Source organism: Crocodylus siamensis, chromosome 1, assembly GCF_052110815.1.
Source record: "Crocodylus siamensis isolate JL-2025a chromosome 1, ASM5211081v1, whole genome shotgun sequence".
Classification (NCBI taxonomy): domain Eukaryota; kingdom Metazoa; phylum Chordata; order Crocodylia; family Crocodylidae; genus Crocodylus; species Crocodylus siamensis.
The window spans coordinates 15,639,386-15,661,890 of NC_143395.1; the positions used below are offsets into that span (position 1 = coordinate 15,639,386).

Consider the following 22,505-nt stretch of genomic DNA (forward strand, 5'->3'; position numbering starts at 1 on the left):
TTTGGGAGAGAACTGTTTTGTTGAAGAACACTTTGATATAAACCTGCTAAGCAAAACATGTCTGAAGATGACTGTCTATTTGCTTTTTGCTTTTTCTTTTTTTTCCTCTTTCTTCATATTCAGAAACATTTTCTTTAGAGGCTTATAGTACAAAACTTCTGTATATGAACAACTTTACTCTTGTGTGGTTTCTGGTGGTATCAACTGAACAGCATGCATAAAATGAGGGAGCCACAGATTCAAGTATTTACAGGTGTAGACCCTTTACTGTATTGTTATTTTTGTAACAGTAGTTCATAAAGACAATCGGATCAAGCAGTAAGAACAGTTTGCCTTTCTTTAAATACACTGCTGTGGAGGGGGCGGGGGTCTGAATGCGGTACATTTTATTATGTTTTGGGGTTTTTTTTAACTTTGCACTTTTCTCATGCATTATCTTACCTTACTGTTTTTGGGGGGTTTGTTATCCAATGCCTTGAAACACTATTTTTCAAGAGGAGTGAGACTGGAACTAAAGTTCAGTTTTGCAGTATGCTGTGAATGCAAAAAAAAAAAAAAATGCAGACAGAAATGACGTAAGCGTGGGAGAAGATGGTTGCATGCTTTGAATCTTTATGTATTTTTCTCTTTTTTGTGATAAATGATTCTTTAATAAATCTTTTAAAGAAATGTTTACCAATAATCTTGACTGCATTTTTTTAAGTCAGTGAGGGCTAGCCTTTTTTGGCAGGCTTGTGAGACGGAGCCAGAGGTCCCTGTTATTTTAAAGAGATAGTGTAGTGGCCAAGCCGGCTAGCCATTGAGCAAAGGGGAAACCCCCATGTGTGACTGGGGAGATGCATGGCTGGAAGGGGTATGGTTTAGAGCCATATAAACCAAGGCCTAAAGGGAAAGGGGCAGTCTGGCCCTGCATGCTGTGGGTGAAGGGGAGCCCCTGGGGGAGAGGGGCTTCAGGATACAGGCCCACGTACACCAAAGCTACCCTGGGGAGCTAGACAGAGCAGCTAATGGGGAAGTATGGCTTGTGGTAGGGCACTGCCCCAGGATGGGTGACAGTTCAGATATAACAAATACAAGCAAACTGCTTTTCTGTTAAAGTCTGACCAAAGGACTGAGCTGTGGCTATGGGGTGGGATGGAAGCCATGGGGCACCTGAAAGGCACCCAGAATAGAGACCTGGAGGGGCTGAGCAGCATGAGAGCAGCCTTGCCTAGGTCACAGCCTCCAGGGGCTAGGACACAAGACAGCAGCCTTGCCTAGGTCAGGGGCCCGAGAAAGACGAGACCAGGGCCAGGGGCTCAGAAGCCAAGAGCTGAGGCAGTGGACCTAGCCTGAGGGGGCATAGCCAGAGAAAAAGGTCCAATGCCAGGAAGGCTGAAGCCCCAACAAGGCCTGAGGGGGACCAAATGTTGCACCAGGGCTAGGGGAAGGAAGTGATACCAAGCACCACTTACAAGGCATGGGCATAGCTACAGGGGAGGGCAGAGGCCACAATTAATGCACCTGAGGGCAAGGCTGGTGCCAGTTGGGCATGTGGAGCACAAGACAGTTGAGGGACTGAAGCTTGCTCTGGGGGAGAGGAAGGCTCTAGGTGGTTAATGCTGCTGCTGAATTTGGTGGCTTTTATGTTGGTGCTTGCCATGGGCTCTGGTGGCACTTTGCCTTCACCCCACTGGATGGGGCCCCCTGCCTGCTGACTACTTCCTATGGCCCAGCATCGATGGATACTAGCTGCTGGAGCCTAGAAACCCCCTGCCATGTACACCTCTGCGCAGGGCACAGAAAAATACTAGTTACCCAACTACTAGAAGTGGTGCCCAGACTGGATTATGGATGCCATCCTTACTGGTGCCTCAGTGATTCCCAGAGTGCTCAAGATGCTCTCAAGGGAGCCATCAATGTTAGCCCTTAGGTGTGCAAATACGATTCAGATGACAAACTTGGAAACTTGAAACATGAATCCATAGTATGAAAAACATTCTGCCCTTTTGTGGCCTTCCTGATTTCTTTGCAACAGAAGAATTGCTCTTATTTTCCTGTAGTCAGAAGCACAAGTGAGAAGTAAATGCTGAAGTTTTCCGAGGGCTGTTTTGAGCCTAACAAGGTTGAGAACCACTGCTCTGCCGACTGCAGAACTGGACTTTACTGAGGGCTGTGGGAATCTGGCCTGTGACAGGACTATGGAGTTGAGGGTACCCAGGGGCTGGCTACTGTGTGAAATCCAGGAGAGCAGAGAGTAGCACAAAGAATTGTTTGGAGGTTCAAACTTCACAAGTGCCGTCCTGGGCACTTGACTGCTCTGCTGTTTTGGGGATGATTAGGGGGTCGGGAGTACCTGAAGCATTGTCCAAGTGGGTGACAATAAAGTACAGCAGTCAACATCTGCCCAGCCCAGCAGGGAAAAATAAAGGAGGCAAACCTCTGTAGCCTTTGCTAAATGTACACGTAGGTTTGTTTTAGCGCTAGAGAGCCCTGTCTTATTCCCCACTCCGGCTGGATGGACAGTGCTGTGTTTGTCCCTGGGCTGGATCTGGCAAGTGCAAGGGCAAGGAGGTGCCAGATCTGGCTGCACTGGGGGAGGAGGGAGTGTGGTCTGTCTCCATCCTGGCTGCATGGGGAAAGGGGGCATGGCCTGGTCCTAATCCAGCCATGGAGGGGGGAAAGAGGCATGATATGGCCCCTGGATGGGGAGGGGAGGGGACAAGGTTTGGTAATCAGGCAGCCAGGGAAGGGTGGCCCTATTACTTGCCACTGCTCCCCCACCACCACATTTCCCAATCAGTGGGGAGCTCTGCAGGCTGCATACCATGGCTCTGTGGTTTGAATTTGTCTTGTGGGACAGAGGTTGAAACCAAGGTGTGCGCTTACACACATGCGCACAGGCTTCTTTGGAAAATATTTTCTGCCATAAGCCCCTGGGGGATGCAGGGGGACAGCCTGAGCTACCCAAGGCTGGGCAGCCAGTGGCTGTGTGTGGCCGCTTTGGGCCTGTGTTTCCTGAAGCTGACTGGATCCCACCTGGCCATGCGCCATGGTTCCCAACCCTTTCAGCCTCCAGGCTCCTGTCAAAATGCCAGCTCTTTGCTTTTGCACTTTTTTTTTTTTTGGCTATGGGGGGGGAAAAACCCACTAGAGTCACTCTTCTGTTGCAGAGCAGCTCAGCGAGCCCACAGCTAGCCAGAAGGGTTTGGATACTGCATTTGCCTATTGGGAGGTGTACTGATTGCAGCAGGAGAGTGCCACTGCACTCCAGAAAGGGCGCCTGAGGTGAGAGTTTTGTTGGGGGAAAAACCTTTTATTGGACCAACCCTGTTGCTCCATAGTGGGCCCAGTCAAAGCTATCATAGAAAACGGGGCTTGGAAAGGACCAGGGCCTCAGTGCAATGAAAAACCTTAACAGAGCCCTGTTTCAGTTAGCTACCTCTAGGTAACCCGGTGCATTTGTCTTCCCAGATCCATCCTAGACAATGAGGGCTGGAAGGGACCTCGGGAGGCCACCTAATCCAACCCCCGCTCAAAGCATCACCCCAGCCAAGGCTTTGTCTAGCCGGGTTTGACAGCCTCCGACGAGGGGGAGCCCACCATCCCTCCGGGCAGCCTGTTTTAGTGCTTCACCGCCTGCCCAGGGAGGAAGCTTTCCCCCGCAGACAGCCCCGCCCCGCTCCGTCGCCTTGGGGGCAGCTGGCGGAGGATCCCTGCTCCGGCTAGTCTGCTACACGCAGCCCCCTCACGTCCTCTGCCCCCATCCCGGGGCCACCCCCGGCCCCTGAGCAAACCGCGGGCTTCTGTGGTGATCCCGCCCCGCCCCCTCCCCCCCGGAGCCGCCTCCCGCCGCGCGCGGAGCTTTAAGGGCGCGGGGCCGGGCTGACGCGGGGCAGGGTGGCACCATGCAGCTCCCGCTCCCGCTCCCGCTCCTGTGCTGCTTCGCGCTGCTGCTGCCGCCGCCGGGCTCCCCGGCCCCGGCCCCGGCCCCGGCCCAGCCCGCAGGTACCGGCTGCTCCGGGCTGGGGACGCGCGTCTCCCGGGGCGCCTCGCTCGCTCCCCTGCGGGCTCTGCTGGGCGCCCCCGTCCCCTCCTGCTGCTGCGTGTGTGGGGGGGTTCAAGCTGGAGGGTTCTGGCTAGAGGGTCTTGTCCCTCCGCTCAGGGGCAGCCCTCGCCAGGTTTGGGGCCTGAAGGGATTTCACACCAGGGTCAGACAGGGACATCGCTGTCTTCCGTGGCAGGTGGCTCTGCCTCGGGTAGGGTCGCCAGCCCCTCTGGGATTGCCCAGGGATTCAATCTGAATCTCCAGGAGAGGGCTGAGAGGCATCCTGGGAGACAAACGGTAGGGCACTGGTGAGAATCGATATTACATTTCGGATCTGATTTATAGTGGAGTCTAGTGGGTTTTTCAAATGTAATAGTAATGTGCATTTGCCCTCCTGTTGTAAAGTCTGTGCTCCATAATCCGTGGCTCATTAAAGCAAGCACGTGGGCACGTTCGTATTGGGTGTCGCAGGTACGCTGGCGCGCTGAAAGCCTCCTGGGATAGATTCAGACGGGGTTGACAGCCGGAGCCTGGTTCTCCTGAGTATATATTGCCAGCCTTTTCCAGAGGCGGGGTGCTGGCTGTGGTGGTTCCCCGGCTTTACCTGTGCCAGGTTTAGGTGTTAGGTCGGTGTTGTGCCAGGACTGGCAGCAGTACTAGGCAGAGTTTACATCAGCTTTTCTCAACGGCTGGGTCAGGACCCAAAAGTGGGTTGCAGGAATAAATGAAAGGGTTGCAAGCAAACTTTAAAAATGGATTCTCTTCTACAGGAGAAAAATGTGGGGAACCGTGGCTTTCCCCTTGCAGGCCGGCAGTCCGCAAGGGGCTGCTTGGGCCCCTCTGCCCCACACTCCCCGTCCCATACACTGCGGGCAGCGGGTCAGGAGTGAGAGGCACCGAATTGGGTCTGGCCAGTGATGTTTACACATGGGTCTTGGTACAAAAAATGTTGAGAATCACTGGTTTAGATGGTGGTTTGTATGGGATGGTTGAATGGGGCTGATTCTGCCTTAAGCAGGGGGTCGGACTAAATCTGGAGGTCCCTTCCAGCCCGACTTCTCTAGGAGTCTATGAAATTTGTGTATGTTGATTTGTTCCTAATTAATATTCCTTTGGGATTATTTTTTTTAAAACTGAAAATCATGTTTTATAGGAGCCTCCAAAGGCAGCACTTTTATCAGAGCATCCTCTGTTTCTGGCTCCTTGCTGGCTTAGTTATCTCATGCTCTCACTTTCCACTGGGTGTAAAATACAGTCAAAAAGAAATTTTTGATTAACAGGCAGCCGTGTGATTACTGCGGTTGTTCATATGTAAACCAGGAATGATCTAATCAGTACTTTACCTACCTGGACTTAAAATTGGGAAATTCAAGTTTAAACATTTATAAAAACAAACAACCCAATTCCAAACAGTTTATGCCTCTAAGGGATGTTTCTGTATCATCACTACAGCTGTTACTCAACATAATTTTCTTTCAATACTTGATTTAATACTTAGACATGTAAAATTGTAATTTACTTCTTTATGTGGCTTTCAGTGAAAGGTGTTTCTAATGCAGCTGTCAGTGTAGTATTTAATCGTCTTATAAATGTACCCAAGCACCCCGCATTTAATAGGTAGGAGCAGCTTGCAACTAAGGGCAGCTTGAATTTGGAGTTTATGGGGATTTATGTTTCTTCTCTTATTCTTTGCAGTGGGTACTTGCAAGAGCCGGCCCCTGGACCTTGTGTTTATCATAGACAGTTCTCGTAGTGTTCGAGTCGACGAGTTTGAGAAGGTGAAAATCTTCCTGTCAAAAATGATTGATACTCTGGACGTAGGAGAAAGAGCCACCCGCGTGGCAGTCTTAAATTATGCCAGCACAGTCAACATCGAGTTCCTCCTGCGGACCTTTTTCAACAAAGCCTCCATGAAGGAAGCTGTGTCCCGCATTGAACCCTTGTCTGCCGGCACAATGACTGGCCTAGCCATTCAGACAGCCATGGAAGAAGTCTTTGCTGAAGAAGCAGGGGCTCGGCCAGCTTCTCTCAGTATCCCCAAGGTAGCCATCATTGTGACAGACGGGCATCCCCAGGACCAGGTGCAGGAGATAGCAGATAGAGCCCAGGCTTCTGGCATCGAAATCTACGCAGTTGGAGTGGGCCGGGCAGACATCCAGTCCTTGAGGCTGATGGCCAGTGAGCCACTGAATGAACATGTCTCTTATGTGGAGACCTACGATGTGATTGGAAAGTTGACATCCAAATTCAAGGAGACTTTTTGTGGTAAGATGATTTTCCAAGAAGGAAGTTATGTGCTTGGGTTCTGCTGCTGTCACTCTGCAAGGAAGAAAGAAGTGTTTCTCTCTTCCAAGAAGTGCATCTGTCATATTCACATACTTCATTTAGTACCACCTGGGTAGAAAATTAAGGTCTTTATTCATTGGTGGCCAGACTGAAATCCCTTCCACTGAACAGCAGCCTACTGAGCAAGTAACAGCATTGATTTCAGTGGGACTGTTTTTGGAGGGAGGCACACTTCAGTGTCAGAAAGGCATTGCCTTCTGAATGTAATTCGGCTTCATATAGTTGGTGACTTGCTCAGCAAATGAACTGGAGTTGCACATGTCCTTTGTTCTTCTTTCTGTGGAGCTGGAAAGGAGGGAGAGAAGGGCAACTGTGTTTAGTAGCTCTTCGGAGCCCCGAAGTAATCATTGTGGAAGAACTGTCACACTACCTGGAGTGCATGGGAAATGTCGAGTTGTTAGTAGATAGCGGTGCTATTTCACTGTGCTGGCACTGCTGTGTGGCAGCAGCTTGTCATACTGGGATCACTTTGTGTTTCTTGGTAAGCTGTTTTTTAGGCTTCTTCTGTGGCTGAGGGCCCTGGGTTGTGAGCTGATAACCAAAAAAGCCTGGTAGTTCAAGCCTGTGTGTAAGCAAGTGATCGTAAGTGTCAGTTTATCAAGGGGAGTGATTTTTTTCCCCTCTATTCAGCACTGGTGAGGCCACATCTGGAGTAGTGTGTTCAGTTTTGGGCCCCATTACAGAAAGGATGTGGACAAGTTGGAGAGAGTCCAGCGGAGGGCAACAAAAACGGTGAGGGAGCTGGGGGACATGACTTAAGTTATGAGGAAAGACTGAGGGAATTGGGCTTATTTAGTCTGCAGAAGAGGAGACTGAGAAGGGATTTAATAGCAGCCTTCAACTAACTCAAAGGTGGTTGAAAGAGGATGGAGCTGGACTGTTTTCAGTGGTGGCAGATGAGAGAACAAGGAGCAATGGTCTTGAGTTGCAGCAAAGGAAGTTTAGGTTAGATATTAGGAAGAATGTTCTCACTAGCAGGGTAGTAAAACACTGAAACAGGTTACCCAGAGAGGTGGAGGAATCTCCATCCTTGGAGGTTTTTAAGACTTTGCTAGACAAAGCCTTGGGTGGGATGATCTAGCTGGGGATGGTCCTGCTTTGAGCAGGGGGCTGGACTAGATGACCTCCTGAGGTCCCTTCCAACCCTCATTTTCTATGATAAGAAAGTAGGTCTCCTGGGCTTAGAGGTTGAAATTCACCCTTTTCACTCTTTTGGAAACGTTCAGAACACAGAATGTGCATTTGATTTGGGCTTGAAGTGCACTGAGGGCTCTAAATTAGTGAAGTTCATTTGTTTTTGAATACAAATGCCCATTTAGAGGAACAGAATGTTAATTTGGATTTTTGTGTAGGAGGAGTCTCAGCTGAACATAGAAAGAGCAATGTTCCTGCCCCTGTAAGAAGAAAGCTGTGTCTTTCTGACAGTTAGTGATGTCTTATAAAATAGATGTCCTAAGCCCTTACTGGTAAATTTCCATTAAGATCTATTTTTTACTAAGTATAGCTAAAACAATCAGAACCAAGAATACTGAAGAATATTAAACTTCAGCTGATTGTGAGGCGATACTGTGGAGAATCTATTATTTGTCTCAGTACCTGCCAAAAATGGAATCAAAGCATAAAACTAAACTACCATCAAAACTTCAAATGTGGGCAGTGAATATAGACATATTTTATTAGTTCATTATAAAAGAAATGTGGAGGACCATTTGCAGTTAGGACACTTTACTCAGTTATTAGTAACTTAGGAAATACCTTGAGGTTTGGCTTCTTAGTATGCTGAGTTATTGGTGTGATGGCTGAGTTCTGGCTGGTGTCAGGAAATGGGCATAATCCTCTGCAAAATAAACATGCAGACCAGGCTCTCCTGAGACCCATATAGCCTTCGTGCAGAGGTTTGGAGAAATGAGCAGAACAGAGTTGATTAACTTATGCACCCGTTAATAACTCTGGGTTTTCTGACGTGCACCCAAGTACATTGCAAGCCAGGATTTGGTCTCTAAGACTCATTTGCCAAAATAGGAGAATCAATTTCTGTTCTCAAAAGACAGGATAACTTGTTCAAAAGGTTGCTAATAGCCAGAGTGACTCTAAGGGACCTTTAAGATTGTAGAAAACAAAATCCTGTTCTATAGCCACAGCCTAGTACTTGGTCAAGGAAAAATTGATATACACAGACAGCAAGTAAACCAAACCAAGCCAAAGTGGCACCATGGGAAACAATATGCTTAATGTTCAAGGACAACGTGGTTGGGCTAAAATCAAATGTTCAGTGCATTGGGGACATTGTTCAAAACAAGACCACCACTGAGAAGAAAAACTTCTTAGCTTTGTAATGTTGTCTAGGTCAGTGGAAGCTTGGTTTGCCTATACCGCAAAACTGGGGGCTAGTTATGTTAGAGCTCTTCATCTTTTAAGAAAAACATAATTTGTGGATTTTTATTGAAAGCTAGGCCATTGAGACAAAGCCTCTGGTTTTCAAGGGAATAACAGGACAGAATGATACGTGCTTGGGTTGAGATTTTTTCAGACCTAATATAGGGATTAGGTACCTCTTCCATCATCCTTGGAAGAAGAGTCTAAGTTCTATAGATGCCTTTAGAAATCTCCAGTACCATCTTACTTTCATCAAATGCTATTTTTCTCATTCACTTTTTCTGCTGTTTTTCTCCATTCTGCTTTGGTGTTTGACAAAGCTAATTGGCCCCAGGCACTTTATTGTTACCCTGTTAAGTGAACCCTGTCTCAAATAACCATCCTAAAGACCAGCAAGCTCTGGTTGTTTGAGAGATGGGCTTTGGAAGATGAATGGAAAGCCACAGCTTTGTGAAGGCATGCTGCATAGGCAACCCCAAAACAGCCTTTTCGCCTGCTGTGTCACACTCCAAACTTCTATCCGGTTTGCTGTTCACTAAATGTCTTTTCCTATTACTACCTGCCAGGTGTTCACATGCCTGTTGAGTACTTGCATCCTAGATGATTTTCCCCTGATATATTTGTTTGCTTTTTCATTCCCCTGCTCAAAGGTGAATATCATTTTGTATTTTGCTGCCCATATGATTCTAAAATGTGTATGTAATGTGGCAACAATAAACCAACTACAGAAACAGCTCTGCCTTTGGGAACTTCTTGTGCCTTAATGAATCTCCTGATTGCAAAGTTATGCATTCTAGAGACTTTTCTCCCATCCTGCCCTTCTATAGTTGTCCTTTGGATGTGGCACAGATGGATAATGGCAGCCAGAGGTGCCCATGTTGTAACTGGCTGCTGTTGCTTCTGTACTCCACAAGCTGGAGAATAGTATGCATTCTTGTCATGTTTTTCCCCATTCTTATCCCTGAAGAGGGTAAGATCCCTATTCTCCTAGTCACCCTGCAGTATTTTTCTGTTCTCACTAGTCTCTAACTCTCTCATGTTTTATACCATGTGCATGTATCATTAACTTGCTTCTTGTCTTAGCTTTCAGATTGTGAGTGCAGATATGAAATCATTTGAGATCTCAGTGTGATTAATAGGGTCCTTCAGGAGATAACTCCCTTGACACTGATCTATTGCAGTTTATTGCTGTCAGTGTTTGTGGTCTTCCTGCCAGTCTTCATTGCACATGACAGTGGTCTTATTCAGGGCAGTTATAATGGATTTTAGAAACCAGATTCCATGATTGTGAGTAAAACTTAATTAGTTGTTAAACAGATTCAATGCATTTATGAAAACGATAATATGATATGGTAGGAAGGGACTGAACTCAGTGGCCGAAGAGATCCCTTCCAGCCTATGTTCTTGCAGTGCTTGTGCACTGACTTATTTTGTATGTCTTTCCCTGCCTGCGGTGAGAGACAGGTTCAGTTCAGTGAATGCCTCTGTGTGATGACTACAAATAAATTGCCAAATGGTGTCAGATACTATATACACATATTTATGAGGTGCATTGTGGAGGAAAATCCTATGAGATCTTATATCCAAGTCCAGTGAACAGTTAACGATGGTTAATCTGTACCATGTGGTATCCTGCAGGTAATCAGTTTTTTGTTTAACTCCTTTAAAATGCCTTTCACAGATGTGGATATGTGTGCACTTGGGACCCATGATTGTGAGCAGGTCTGTGTCAGTACCGATGGCTCCTATACCTGTGACTGCTACGAAGGCTTCACCTTGAATCCAGACAGGAAATCTTGCTCCAGTAAGAAGACAGTGCTGGACTGAGTTAAAAAATGTATCTTACTATTTCTGAGTACAGCAAACTTCTCTTTGACTTGTGAAAACATGCTTCCTCTTTCCTACTTTCTTTCTGCTTGCAGTAAAATTTGAAGCATGAGAACCCTCCCATGCTTGTTTAAAAGTAGCAGCTGAAATAACTCAAGATACTGGTTTGCGTTTGCCTCCCTCTTTTCATTTAAGTACTTCATAATAATTTAATTTTATCAGGATGACTTGAAACAGCACCCAGAAATGTGGTATAACCAGGAATGGATCGGAGGGTGGGGATACACTGGTACACTTGTATCCCCCCTGATTCCTGCTTCACCCAAAATTTAAAACCCACTGCCTGGCAGTGGCAGCAGCATTTCTAGTCAGGCAGTGCTGAGACAGTCAATCGACTTCATGGCTCATTATAATCTAGCTGATCCCTTCTAAACTCTTCTTTCTATAGGTATTAACAACCCCTCTTCTTTTTAATAGTCTTGATGTTCCACCAGTCAGGCTACCCATTCTTTAGCAATTCTGCTGTCTGTTAGCTGCTCCTGGTAATGAAACTCCTATTTCACTGCCCAGCAGATTTTTAAAATTAATTCCAATTAAGTTATGTTTGTTTTAGCTTCAATCGTAAATTGAATAATGGAGCTTTAGGCCCTAGTAAAGCTTTTTTAATTGGAGAAAATGTGTTGTGTTACATGTGATGCTGCATGCACCTTACCATCCGTACCTCCCTTTGCAAAATTCTAGATTCTCTCATGGGTATATCCAAAGGCCCTTGAAATAGTTGGAGTTGGGAGTAGGTACATCACCAGTTCAGCTGTCTACCAGCATCAGGGATTAGGTGGGGAAGAGTAGGAGTGGTACCGACTTACTGCGACGTTCATTCTCCTCACCTTGATGGGATGGGTATGTTCCAGCCACAGGAGGTTTCTTTAGCCTCAGGGCCCCAAGGCCTGGAGAGAAGAATTTCTTACTAGTGACCATCCCATGTGGAGATAGCCAGCCATGAAGCACCAGGTCTCAGGCAGTGAACTGGTACAGGGGAAGGTAGGGGAGAAGCAGGGGCAAGACGGAGTTGTGCCTACTGCATATGGTCACATGGTGCATGACTGGCAGAGCAAAGAATAGAAACATAGAAGCCTGATTCATAGTGCCATGATTTTGAGCTGGGTCCCGTCCACAAGCAGGGGAGAAAGGACACAGGTATTATTGAGCCTTGTAGTGCTGAATGTTTAAATGCCTTTTCCACTAGTACAATCTATAGCTCCAAATTGGGCACCTCTTTACCATGCATGGGAAGAAATAAATGTTTAGGAATGGCACCCACAAAACCCAGTGTTGTGAGCAAGGATTCACCTAATTTAGTCAATAGGAGATACCAAAGACAGGGGCATGAGCCCTACCCTTCCCAGGGTGTTAGGTGCCTGACTCCAGGCTGCAAGCTGCTTCCCTCATATGGACCTTCTCCTAGAGCCAGCCCTTAATCATTCCTGCTGGGCATGCCATCTTTCTGCTTCCCATACCTTTTGCCCAATAGCTCAGAGGTTAAAGTACTTCTAACTGTGACAGGTTTGGTCACTTCAATGAATACTTTATCACTTCTGATTTTTGAAAGGGTCATCAGTAATGCCATATGTTCTAATATCTACTTGTGATGTGGACACTGGATAGAAAGTTTTTTCTATTACAAATCCTAGTCCAGCAAACAGCCACTGAATGGATAATATACAATATTCAGCCCTGATTTCAGTCACAAAGGAAAATACTTTTAAACGTGAAATGTTACAAGATATATACAACCTTGGTCATGACTTTGTTCTTGTTCTGTAAAACACCTATGACAGGGGTTGATGCATGTGGACTCGGAACCCATGACTGCGAGCAGCTCTGTGTGAATGCTGATGGGTCCTTCAGATGTGACTGCTACGAAGGCTACACCTTGAATGCAGACAGGAAAACTTGCTCCAGTAAGAATGGGATGTGTTCAGCTGAAAGAAGTCTCTCTCTCTCTTTCTCTCTCTAATGGGTTATTTTTTCTGGTTCTGTTTGGGAGACTTCTAGTCAGCATCTATTAAAGTCTTAAAAGCAATAACCCTCTTCCATCTCCTCCCTGTTTCTACTAACATTGTGAGAAGTATGTTCCTTCTAAAACTTTTTAAAGATGCAATAATGTCAGTAACTGGGAGCTGGCCCTTGATGCAGAACAAACCCCACTTTAAACAATCCCAGCAGCAGGAAGCAGTATTTTCATTATGCAGCAAATTAACTTACTCTATTATAGTGAACACCCTCTCTTAATGAAATTTTCTTCTAGTCTCTGTGGGTTCATTATAAAGATGCTGTAGCATATCTGAAGACTCCATGATAAGTACATGCCAGATATGAACTGTAAGACTCCTATGATTTACAGGGCAATATGTAGTATGGGAGGTTGGCAGGCTATGCACAATGCTGCATGAAGATTAGCTGCAGACCAAGCCTCAGAGCTGGGAATGGGGCTGGAAGATCACCTACACTGTGCATCTCCAGACCTCCATTTTCCATTCCTTTGTGAACTGCACACAGCCATAGCAAATCAGTGTCAGGGTAAAAAAAAAACCCAAACAACTAGGGGCCAAATCCTGCTTCACTTAAAGGTGGCCAAGTGCTGCTTGCATGTCTATGTATATGGGTACAGAAGTGGTGCCAGTAAGGGCAAAATGTCATCATTTTTCATGATATGATTGCTCAGCAAAAATATCTCGGTATTACACGTTTAGTTCAACTGCACAGCCAACACGAGTAGTGTAGGGCCCTGGTTTGATCTTAGTGGAAATATATTTAGAAATGTGCAATGTTAAAAGGTAGACAGCTTTGGCAGTGACTATGTGCTTCCTCTGTACAATGTCTCTGACAGGAGTGGATGTATGTGCACTTGGAACCCATGACTGTGAGCAGCTATGTGTGAATGTAAACGTGTCCTTCAGATGTGACTGCTACGAAGGCTACACCTTGAATCCAGATAAGAAAACTTGCTCCAGTAAGAATTGAATCTTGGTTTAGTAAATGCATTCAGGAGAAAAATATTTCTTTTTACTCTATTAAGTTACATAGTTATCTTTGGGAAGCTCCCTGCTAACTTTTGTTCAGTTTTTTAAAGGCAATAATCTTCTTTACCTGTTTTCTTTTTTCTAGTAATGCTTTGACATGTAACACATGACCTCTCCAAACTCTTTTAAATGTAGTATGTACATATTGAATGTATCCTGCTCTAAACCAATACCCACAAATACTGTTTGACACCTAGCTAGTGCTTCACATCTAATGGGCCCCGGGTTATTGTAAACTCATTAGATATAAATAGCAAGTGCTTCCTGACTTGTGGAAGGAGTGAAGTAGATATTGTTTTTGGGGGCTGAGAGGCCATACACACTCTCTGTGACATACAGTTAGTGGCACATCAGCACCTAGGGAATGGCGTGTGGAGGGACACAGCTGGTGTTGGGAGATCTACTCTGAATTGCCACTCCTGTGTTAACTGCACGTTATCAAGCTGTATCAGAGTAAAGTAGTGCCTCTCTCCTCTTTGGATATGATTACAAAGGAGTTCCCAGTTAGTGCCTGATGTCATAACAGCTTTTTGTGGTGTGTACACTGAATAGGAATTTAGTCATCCCATATCCTAGTCCCGAAAACAATCATTGCATGGTGACCATGTGTAATGGGGCTTCCTAGTTTCACTCCTATTGGTAATCTGTTTGTAAATATGAAGTGTTAAAACAGTATAACTGTTTGGGGAGGCATAGTGTGCTCCCTGTGTGTATAATGTGTATATAAAATGCTTGCAATAGGACCAAATATATGTGCGCTTGGAACCCACGATTGCCAGCAGATCTGTCTGAATATTGATGGGTCCTATGGATGTGACTGCTATGAAGGCTACACCTTGAATTCAGATCGGAAAACTTGCTCCAGTAAGAACTGAATGTATCCTACTCTAAAAAGTCTCTCTCCTTTATGCTTTAATATGTTTTGGTTTGTTTTGAGAAACTACCTGGAATCTTATGTTTATCTCCTGTAAGTATAATCCCAGTTTACTTATTTCTCCCTTCTTCAAGTAAGAACTGGAGACACATGAGCCGTCCATTTCCTGTTCTAGAACAGTATCTACAATTGTTAGAAATACTAGTCAGGAATGATCCTGTCTGAAGCAAGGGGTTGGTCAACTTTTCTATGGGTCTACATGTAATACCTCATGTTATACAAGTCAACATATAACAACAGTTATTACTTGTAACACTCCTCAGACCTGGAAATAACTGAAGACAATAGTTATGGATTAGAAGGCCATGTGCATCATTGTGGCATGGAGTTTAGCCACACTTATCTCATATCCTAGCCCACCAAACAACCACTGCATGGCGGTGGTGGTTGTTATTATTAATTAACTAATTAATCCCGCCTTATCCAGAAAGGCAAGCAAGCTCATGGTTTGGGTCTTAACAGAAACACAGTGAAGTATTAAAGAAGCTTAAATTATATTCAATCAATGCAAGTTCTCCTTCTGTAGGAGTGGATGTGTGTGCACGGGGAACCCATGACTGCCAGCAAGTCTGTGTGAATACTGATGGCTCCTATAGCTGTGACTGCTATGAAGGCTTTACCTTGAATCCGGATAAGAAAACATGCTCTAGTAAGAAAATAGCGCATTTCTTCAGCTGAATGCATTTCTTGAAGTATTTTTGCTTTTTGGGATGCTACCCACAAAGCTCTTTGAAACTTATGAAACTATAGTCTCTTTTTGCCATCTTAGCTCTGCTTTCATTAACAACTGCAACCATGTGACCCTTCAAATAGTTCTTTTAATGCATTAACTAAAACAACTGTTATACCATATGGGAATTAACTAGCATGTTATAGCTAAGGACCTCATTGTAATTTACAAATCTCAGGTATGAAGTGCAACACCTCATGAAGTGTGGAATAACTGAGGAATAAGCACTGTTCAGGTACAGGGTGACCATAATAATTTGAAGGAAATCCAGGATGAGAGTGGGGAGAAGGCACCAGAGGGTGGGGGAGAGGCCGGGTTTGAAAGTGCAGCACATGCATATACACACATGCGCACACCCTGCCCCCAACTTGGGTAGGAGACACGCACACAATACACACACCAACCCTGCAGCTCTCAGGAGTGGGGCTGGGCAATGACCTTGCAGCTCCTTGTCTGTTCCCCCAGAGCCAGGGTAGGCTGTGGGACCCTCAGAGCCTGAGTGGCTTGTCTAGGGGGGCTCCTTCCCCTCTGTGCACCCTTGCAGAGCCATTGTAGGCATGTGTCCCCAGATCTGTGTGAGGGGTGGAGGTGGGCTGCTGCTGTGGGCTGGGCTGTGCGCCCTGCTGCTGCTGCCCTGGGAGTGGCTCAATGCCATGTGTGTCCTGCTGCCGTGTGGGCACATGTTGTGCCACAGCCCAGTGGTGACAGGCACATGGTGCCACTCCCAGAGCAGCAGCAGTGGGGCACAGAGCCCAGCGCGCCATGGCAGCCTGCCTCTGCCCCGCACACAGATCCTGGGGGCACGTGCCTGCTGTGCCTCTGCTGGGATACAACACTGCAGCCGGAGTGCCCCCATGCCCTTGGATGAGCCACCTGGGCTCCGAGCGTCTCACGACCCGCCCCAGGGCCACATTCACCCCAGCTCCTGCCCCTGCCCCTGCCCCTGCCTCTTCCCCACTCCCTCCCTCACTGTGGGGGGCCTTGATCTGCCTGCCCACGCCTCTTCTCCACGACAGACTTACCTGTTGTGGTGGGCAGTACTCCATTCTGAAGCTGCAGGATGTGGCTGTGTGTCTGTCTTTGTGTGCCCCCACCACAGCTGCAGCCACCTGGAGCCCACACCTGGGGCTGCTCTGCTGTACTCCACGCTGCCACCACTGCCCTGCATTTGTGGGGGCATAAGTCCCGTTATCCCCGGCCTTGTGCCACCTATGTCTGTGGAGATTGGATTGAAGAGAGAGAGCCATCAATTTTTTTTCTTATCAGTGTGGTCAGATCAGTGTAGCCTTATCAAGGGTTTTATCATGGGCTTAAGTGAGGAAAATATTAGGCAAATGAAAAGGATATAATGGAAGAAAGGATGGCATAAACTAGGAAGGGATACCAAAGCTAAGGGTTACATGAGTGAGCAGTTGTAAGGCAGGTGTTCACATTGGCCAGTTCCATATTTTAATTTGCTTTTAGTTATGGTATATATCGGGATGCCTTGGAATAAGTCTGAGGTATAGGTGTGTTCTGATAAGTAGGCTCGGAAAAGATATTCAGAGGCTGTATGATGCATAGCTGGGAAGAGGAGGATGATGTGGAAAAAACAGGGAGCTGAGGGACACAGACAAGCAAACTGAGCTGGCAAGCTACAAGGCACAGAAGGGAAGATACTCTAGGACGGGAATTATTCTAACAAGAGCGGGTCTTAGTTCTTTTAATTAAAATGACTGAAGAGTTAAATTGGATGAAACCAATTTATACAGCAATGAGCTCACTAATTACTTCCCTGTAGCCTTAAAAGAATAGGAGAAACAGGACACAAAACCTCTGCATTCCCTGAGATGGTAAATAGAAATAGCAAAGCATGACATCCATGAAAGTAGCTAAATAAACTAAAAAAAAAAAAAAATTTTGTGGATCTTGGACATCCCACCAGAATGAAGTAAATTTAAATGAAATGCAAATATACAGCAAGAGAACATTTTGTATGGCTTATAGAGTTTCTTAAAGGCAACTGATACGCCTAGGCTCTGCAAAAATCAATTATCTCAGTATCCAGAAGAAGGCATGCTAGATTTCACCTCTGGAGATGAGCTGCAGAAGGTGTCAGGGTGTACTTGGAGCAAGGCCACATGAGAAGCACTTGGCTGAAAAGGACCTAATTCAAGAAAATTTTGCATTTGTCTGTTGGAGAATTTTAACGCAAATATGAAACTTCACTGGCAGTCAGTTGGAAACCAACCATGTTGGTGTGATATTTGAACTGATTTTTTTTCCAGCTAGAGTTTGAATAGCTGTTCTTTGTATGTTGGCCATCAAGCTAATGGAATGTTCCGAAGAAGGTAGCTGAACAAATATAAGTTTAGTGGAGTCAAGGAGACACCAGTCTCAACATCAGCTCCAAAGCAAATTAATTTTTACCATTTTAAAAATGAATCCATTTAAAAATGAATCCACTCTTAAAGTCTAATGCAACTCTGAATGGACATTAGGAGGTAAATATAAACCCTCTGCTGCTGAGATTTAGGCAACTACCAACTCGCTTGCAGTTTAGTAGACAAACTAATGTGGATCTTCAAATAGTAATAGTATGTCTTTATACTAGATTGTAAAATCCTTGGGACATGTTTTTACATTGCTAAGCATATTGATGTACTCTCTAAGTATATTGGAATGAACTTGTGTCCACATCTTTTAAATAACCATGAACAATTTTTTTGTGGGCTCTTAGATATCTTCGTGACCAACACTTTAGCTCAACAATGTTTACAAGATATAGCTTGTTAGCTATTTAAGTTAATTTGGATTTCCAGTTGCCTCCTTACCATTTTAAAACAGATACATGTCTAAATAATTTTTATATAGCTCAGCTTTAGCCATTCCCTGTCCCTGGTCACATTGTGTAAGTTTTGATACTCCCAATTTGTTTTTAACAGGAAAGAACATGAGACTTTACAAAACTAAAGACTTTACAAAACTAGATTTCTAAACCTTGCAGTATTAGAAATATTTCATAGTTCCCTTAAAGTAATGCTAATAAAACATCTTTATTCGGACTGACATATTTCCAACAGTGCTTGCAACCTAAATACTGTAGTGTTCCATTAGTTTAAAATCGCCTGAGAAACCGACTTGTTTATTGTCTTTGTCTCTGAGTAAACTACAAAATAACAGCACAAAAGGGGAAAGTAAATCACATTTTAAATGCTCTTGATGGCTTTAAAGCATTTTGGGTAGAGACAAACAAACGAATCCTACTGACAACTAGAGGGAGAGTTACCAGGTGTCAGTTGAGTACTGGTAATTGTTTTGTGTATCCATTCCTATCCCTGGTTAGTAAAATCTAATCCTGAATGAAACAGGGCTAAATTCCTGCAGCTTAACATCCACTTATTGTGGAATAGGAAAGGAGACACAAAACAGTTACAGTGGGGCAACAGTAAGATGACATGCAGTAAGATCCCTTCCCTCCTTTTTAACTCTGCATAATTTGTCTGTCTGTTCATATCTAAAGTGATTGTTTCAAATGATCTTTAACTCCCAAGATTCCTTGAGGTTCCCAAGCAGTAGTTTACCAAAGGGGAGGTGGGGTTTGCAAGTAGGGCATGAGCCCTCAAAGGCACCTTAGGAAGGGTACAAAAATAGCAGCCCGAATGCTGCTATGCAGGACACAATTGTGTTATGCCTCTATTCCCAAGAATCATAAAGACCAGAACTACTTTAACCATTGCTTCTTTCCTAGGAGTGATATCCAGCAGTCTGCTCACAACTGAAGAATCATGTAAGTGCGAAGCTCTGATTACATTCCAAAACACAGTCACCTCATTCCTGGAGACACTATCCACAAAACATATCCTTTTATTCCACATTATCTTTTCAATTGCTACTATTTTAGATAGTTCTTGAATCATTTTTTTCTATAAATCAATAGGGGAATGAACTTCAAAGCAGATAGATTTTTTTTTTAATGAGGTTTTTGAAAGTGGTGAGTTGAACAATGGACCTTTTGAATACAACTGCAAGTTACAATGTCTATATTTCAGTATTCATGACAAGAAATTAGATATAAAATAACTTAATCAATGCTATTTAGGCCTATTCTCTAACTTTATATATTCAACTAATGTATCATCTAACTCTGATATATGCCAGCTCTGATCACTTGTAATTTTTATACATTAAACATAATATGTTTACAGTACAATAATACATATCCAGATTTGCCTCTCCCAGCACTGCAAAGTAATTACTGCTTACAGTTACAACAGGTTGATCAGTTACAATAATTCTGCACCTTCAAAATTCCACTGAATATTATGATCATAAGTATCTGATGAAAAAAACATTCACTGTCAGTTCACTTTAGGGCTTTTTCTTTGAGGAATGTGCTGTTGATCCAAATTATTCTGGATTTCTTTCTTTTTTTTTTAATAAGTACAGAGTTATATGAGACATTTAACTAATGTGAGAGGAAGATAAATTAAGGTATTGAATTTTGTGGCACAATAATTAGCACCTGCCTAGGTAAGTATTGTTAGAAACAGAGGCAGATCTGGGAGGGGGAAGCAGGGGAACATGGCTGAAACTTCTTCCCCTCAACATTTTGGACTGGACCACATCATGGGAGCTCCTGGGAACTATTTTAAGGTTCCCAAAGTACACAAGAATTGTCCCCTTCTTTCCCCTTTCTGTGCTCAAAGGCACCTCCCCTGCCTGCTGCTGCTGTTTTTCACTGTTCAGGCTGAAGGAACCTTTAAGGCAGCACATGTCTGCTCCAGTGTGGCTGCATAGGGATTGGACTCAGCTGGAAACCCCACAACAGTGGCGATGGGCAGGAGGAGGGTGAATTCCCCCAACCTGCCCAGTCTCCTCTGAGAGCAGGATCAGTGTGGGGCGAATCTCCCTGCTCATGTCCACTGCTGCTGTCCCCACTGAGCACAGCCCAGGTGGAGCGGGCAGGAGCAGCTTTGAAGCTTCCCACTGCCCTGGGATAGTGGGAAAACCAGCAGCAGCAGGCAGGAGAGGGGCACGCCTTTGAGCATGGAGGAGAAGTGTGGGATTCTTACCTGCTTTGGGAGCTTTAAAAAAAATCCCCAGAGACTCTGGTGGAGCTATCTGTTCACAATGGGGAGGCAGCAAGAGAGTGCAGCCACCTCTGTAGCCTGGACTGCTCCTACACTTCCCTCTGCCAAATATTGAATCTGCTCCTGGTTAGAAGGTATAAAAAATCCAGCATCTGAAAGCTGAGGATGGGCAACTCAGCAAAAGTAATTAAACACTGGAACAATTTACCTAGAGTTGTGATGAATTCTTCATTACCAGAAATTTAAAACCAAACCTGGTTTAGTTTCAAATAGAAATTGTTAGGGAAATCCTATGGCATATGATATGCTTGTATTAGGAGGTGAGACTGGATGATTAAAATAGTTTCTTCTGCATTTATCATCTATGAAAAGTAGGAGCACATAGCTCCCAGGCAGCAGAGGGCCCAGTTGCTACCTGGCTGAGCCCTGATTTCCATACCTTCCAGCCCTGAGGAGATGGACTGGACCAGTCCTAATCTCTGCTGTGGCTGGGAGGCCACAGAGATGGGACAGCTCCCAGCCCCTTCTCCCTAACCCCCCTACCCAGAGATTAGGACTAGCCCCTATACCCCCTGTCAGCCCCAGGCTAGCACCTAGGGGAACCTGGTGCTTCTCCTGGCTGCTGGAATGGGGCAGAGCAGAGCAGGAGCAGCCCTGAACTGAACAGCTCCCATTGGGAGCAAATTTGCTCCCATTGGGCACCAGTTCAGATGTGTGCCTGGGTGTAGTTTAATGCACCTGAATTTTTTCTGTGCAGAAAATTCAGGCATATTAATTCCACATGTAGATGTGCCCAATGGAAAGGTCCTCCACTGAAAAAATACATGGAGTTCAATTTGTCTACATTGGAAGAGTGTAGGGCCAGGTCATGGTGGAATTTGATCCTGCAGTTCCAGATAATTTAGGTAATTCAAATGCAAGGCCAAAATTACTCAGTAACTTCACTCAAATGAAGTGATAGCCTGCACATCATAGAACAATCTCTCACCACGGTGTTAATGTAAAAACATAAAAGGTAAGGCTGTGGGTAAGGAATATGCTTAATTGCAGATAGCTAATGTTGTTTCTTAGGGTTATTAGAAGTCGTCCAGCTTTCGTCGTTGACTTGCTGTGAAAAGAGACCTGATCATCAGCTCTTCAGCTGTAGTACAATTATACAAGCCTTTATCAATCTGGCATCAAAAGGATATATTCATTTAAAACACAGCCATGTAACTGTGCATAAATATGCTGAACTTGGTAGGAGCTGATTCTAGCCATTAATTATATTTTCCTTAACAATGCCTACTAGATGAAATGTCTGACAAATTACAAACATATCAATATGGACAGGAGCTTGTGTAGACCTACCATTTTTGCTTCATTTAAAAAGCTGTCTTTTTTTATTGTACTAAGCAAGCTTGAATATGGTGCATGGCTTAAGACATGACAGTTGGTTTGGTGTGACTGTTCAGACTGTCAAGCAAGACCTTTATAGGAAGGCAAATGTTTCTGTGATATAATCCGTGTCCCATAAAGTTATTAGTGCATGATCACTATATAATCAGAATGTTATGGTGCTACAAAAAGAGATCAGTCGTATTCCAGTTTGTACTATAACAGTTGTAGGATGAATTGTTTTTTATGCCCTATTTAAGAGTAAAAAAGGAATAAAAAATTAGAAAAATGTGTATAATATTGAAGATATATAATATATCATCAAATGATGTATACTGTGAAATGGCTTAATGATGTAGAATGATAATTTAATGTCTACAAACCTGTCCATTAAATGGGACAGTAATTCTGGATCTTGTAACTTTTTATTTTAATAAAATAAAGTAACAGCACAGTAAACGTTGGGAGCATTTTCTTTTATAAAATTTAGAGAGTGTTTTATGAACCAAGAGTACTTAATACGTACAAACCAGAATCTACAGTTAAATTATAAATAAAGCAGATGGGGCGGGGGTGGGAATCAAAAGATGTAATCATAGAGACGTAGGGCTGGAAGGGACCTTCAGAAGTCATCTAGTCCAACCCCCTGCCTGAGGTAGGATCTTCCCAATCCAAACCAGCCTATAAACTAAACTCTACATAAATCTACCCTGAACCCTGGCACAACACAAAC

The 22,505-nt window shown here is 44.6% G+C and overlaps 1 protein-coding gene across 2 annotated transcripts; it reads left to right on the forward strand.

The window, feature by feature from the left end:
- Positions 1-3,144: 3,144 nt before the first annotated feature.
- MATN3 (matrilin 3) lies at positions 3,145-22,218 on the forward strand. 2 transcript variants are annotated; one of them, XM_090031723.1, is made up of 9 exons: positions 3,205-3,987; positions 5,723-6,292; positions 10,431-10,553; positions 12,415-12,537; positions 13,467-13,589; positions 14,401-14,523; positions 15,120-15,242; positions 19,054-19,159; positions 21,682-22,218. In XM_090031723.1, exons 1-9 carry the CDS (start codon positions 3,888-3,890, stop codon positions 21,737-21,739), a joined length of 1,449 nt encoding a protein of 482 aa, XP_089887849.1. In that variant the 5' UTR covers positions 3,205-3,887; the 3' UTR covers positions 21,740-22,218. The 2 variants fall into 2 exon arrangements, with proteins under 2 accessions (XP_089887854.1, XP_089887849.1); XM_090031728.1 differs by lacking the exons at positions 15,120-15,242; positions 19,054-19,159 and having other exon boundaries at positions 3,145-3,987; positions 14,401-14,536; positions 21,687-22,218.
- The last annotated feature ends 287 nt before the right edge of the window (positions 22,219-22,505 follow it).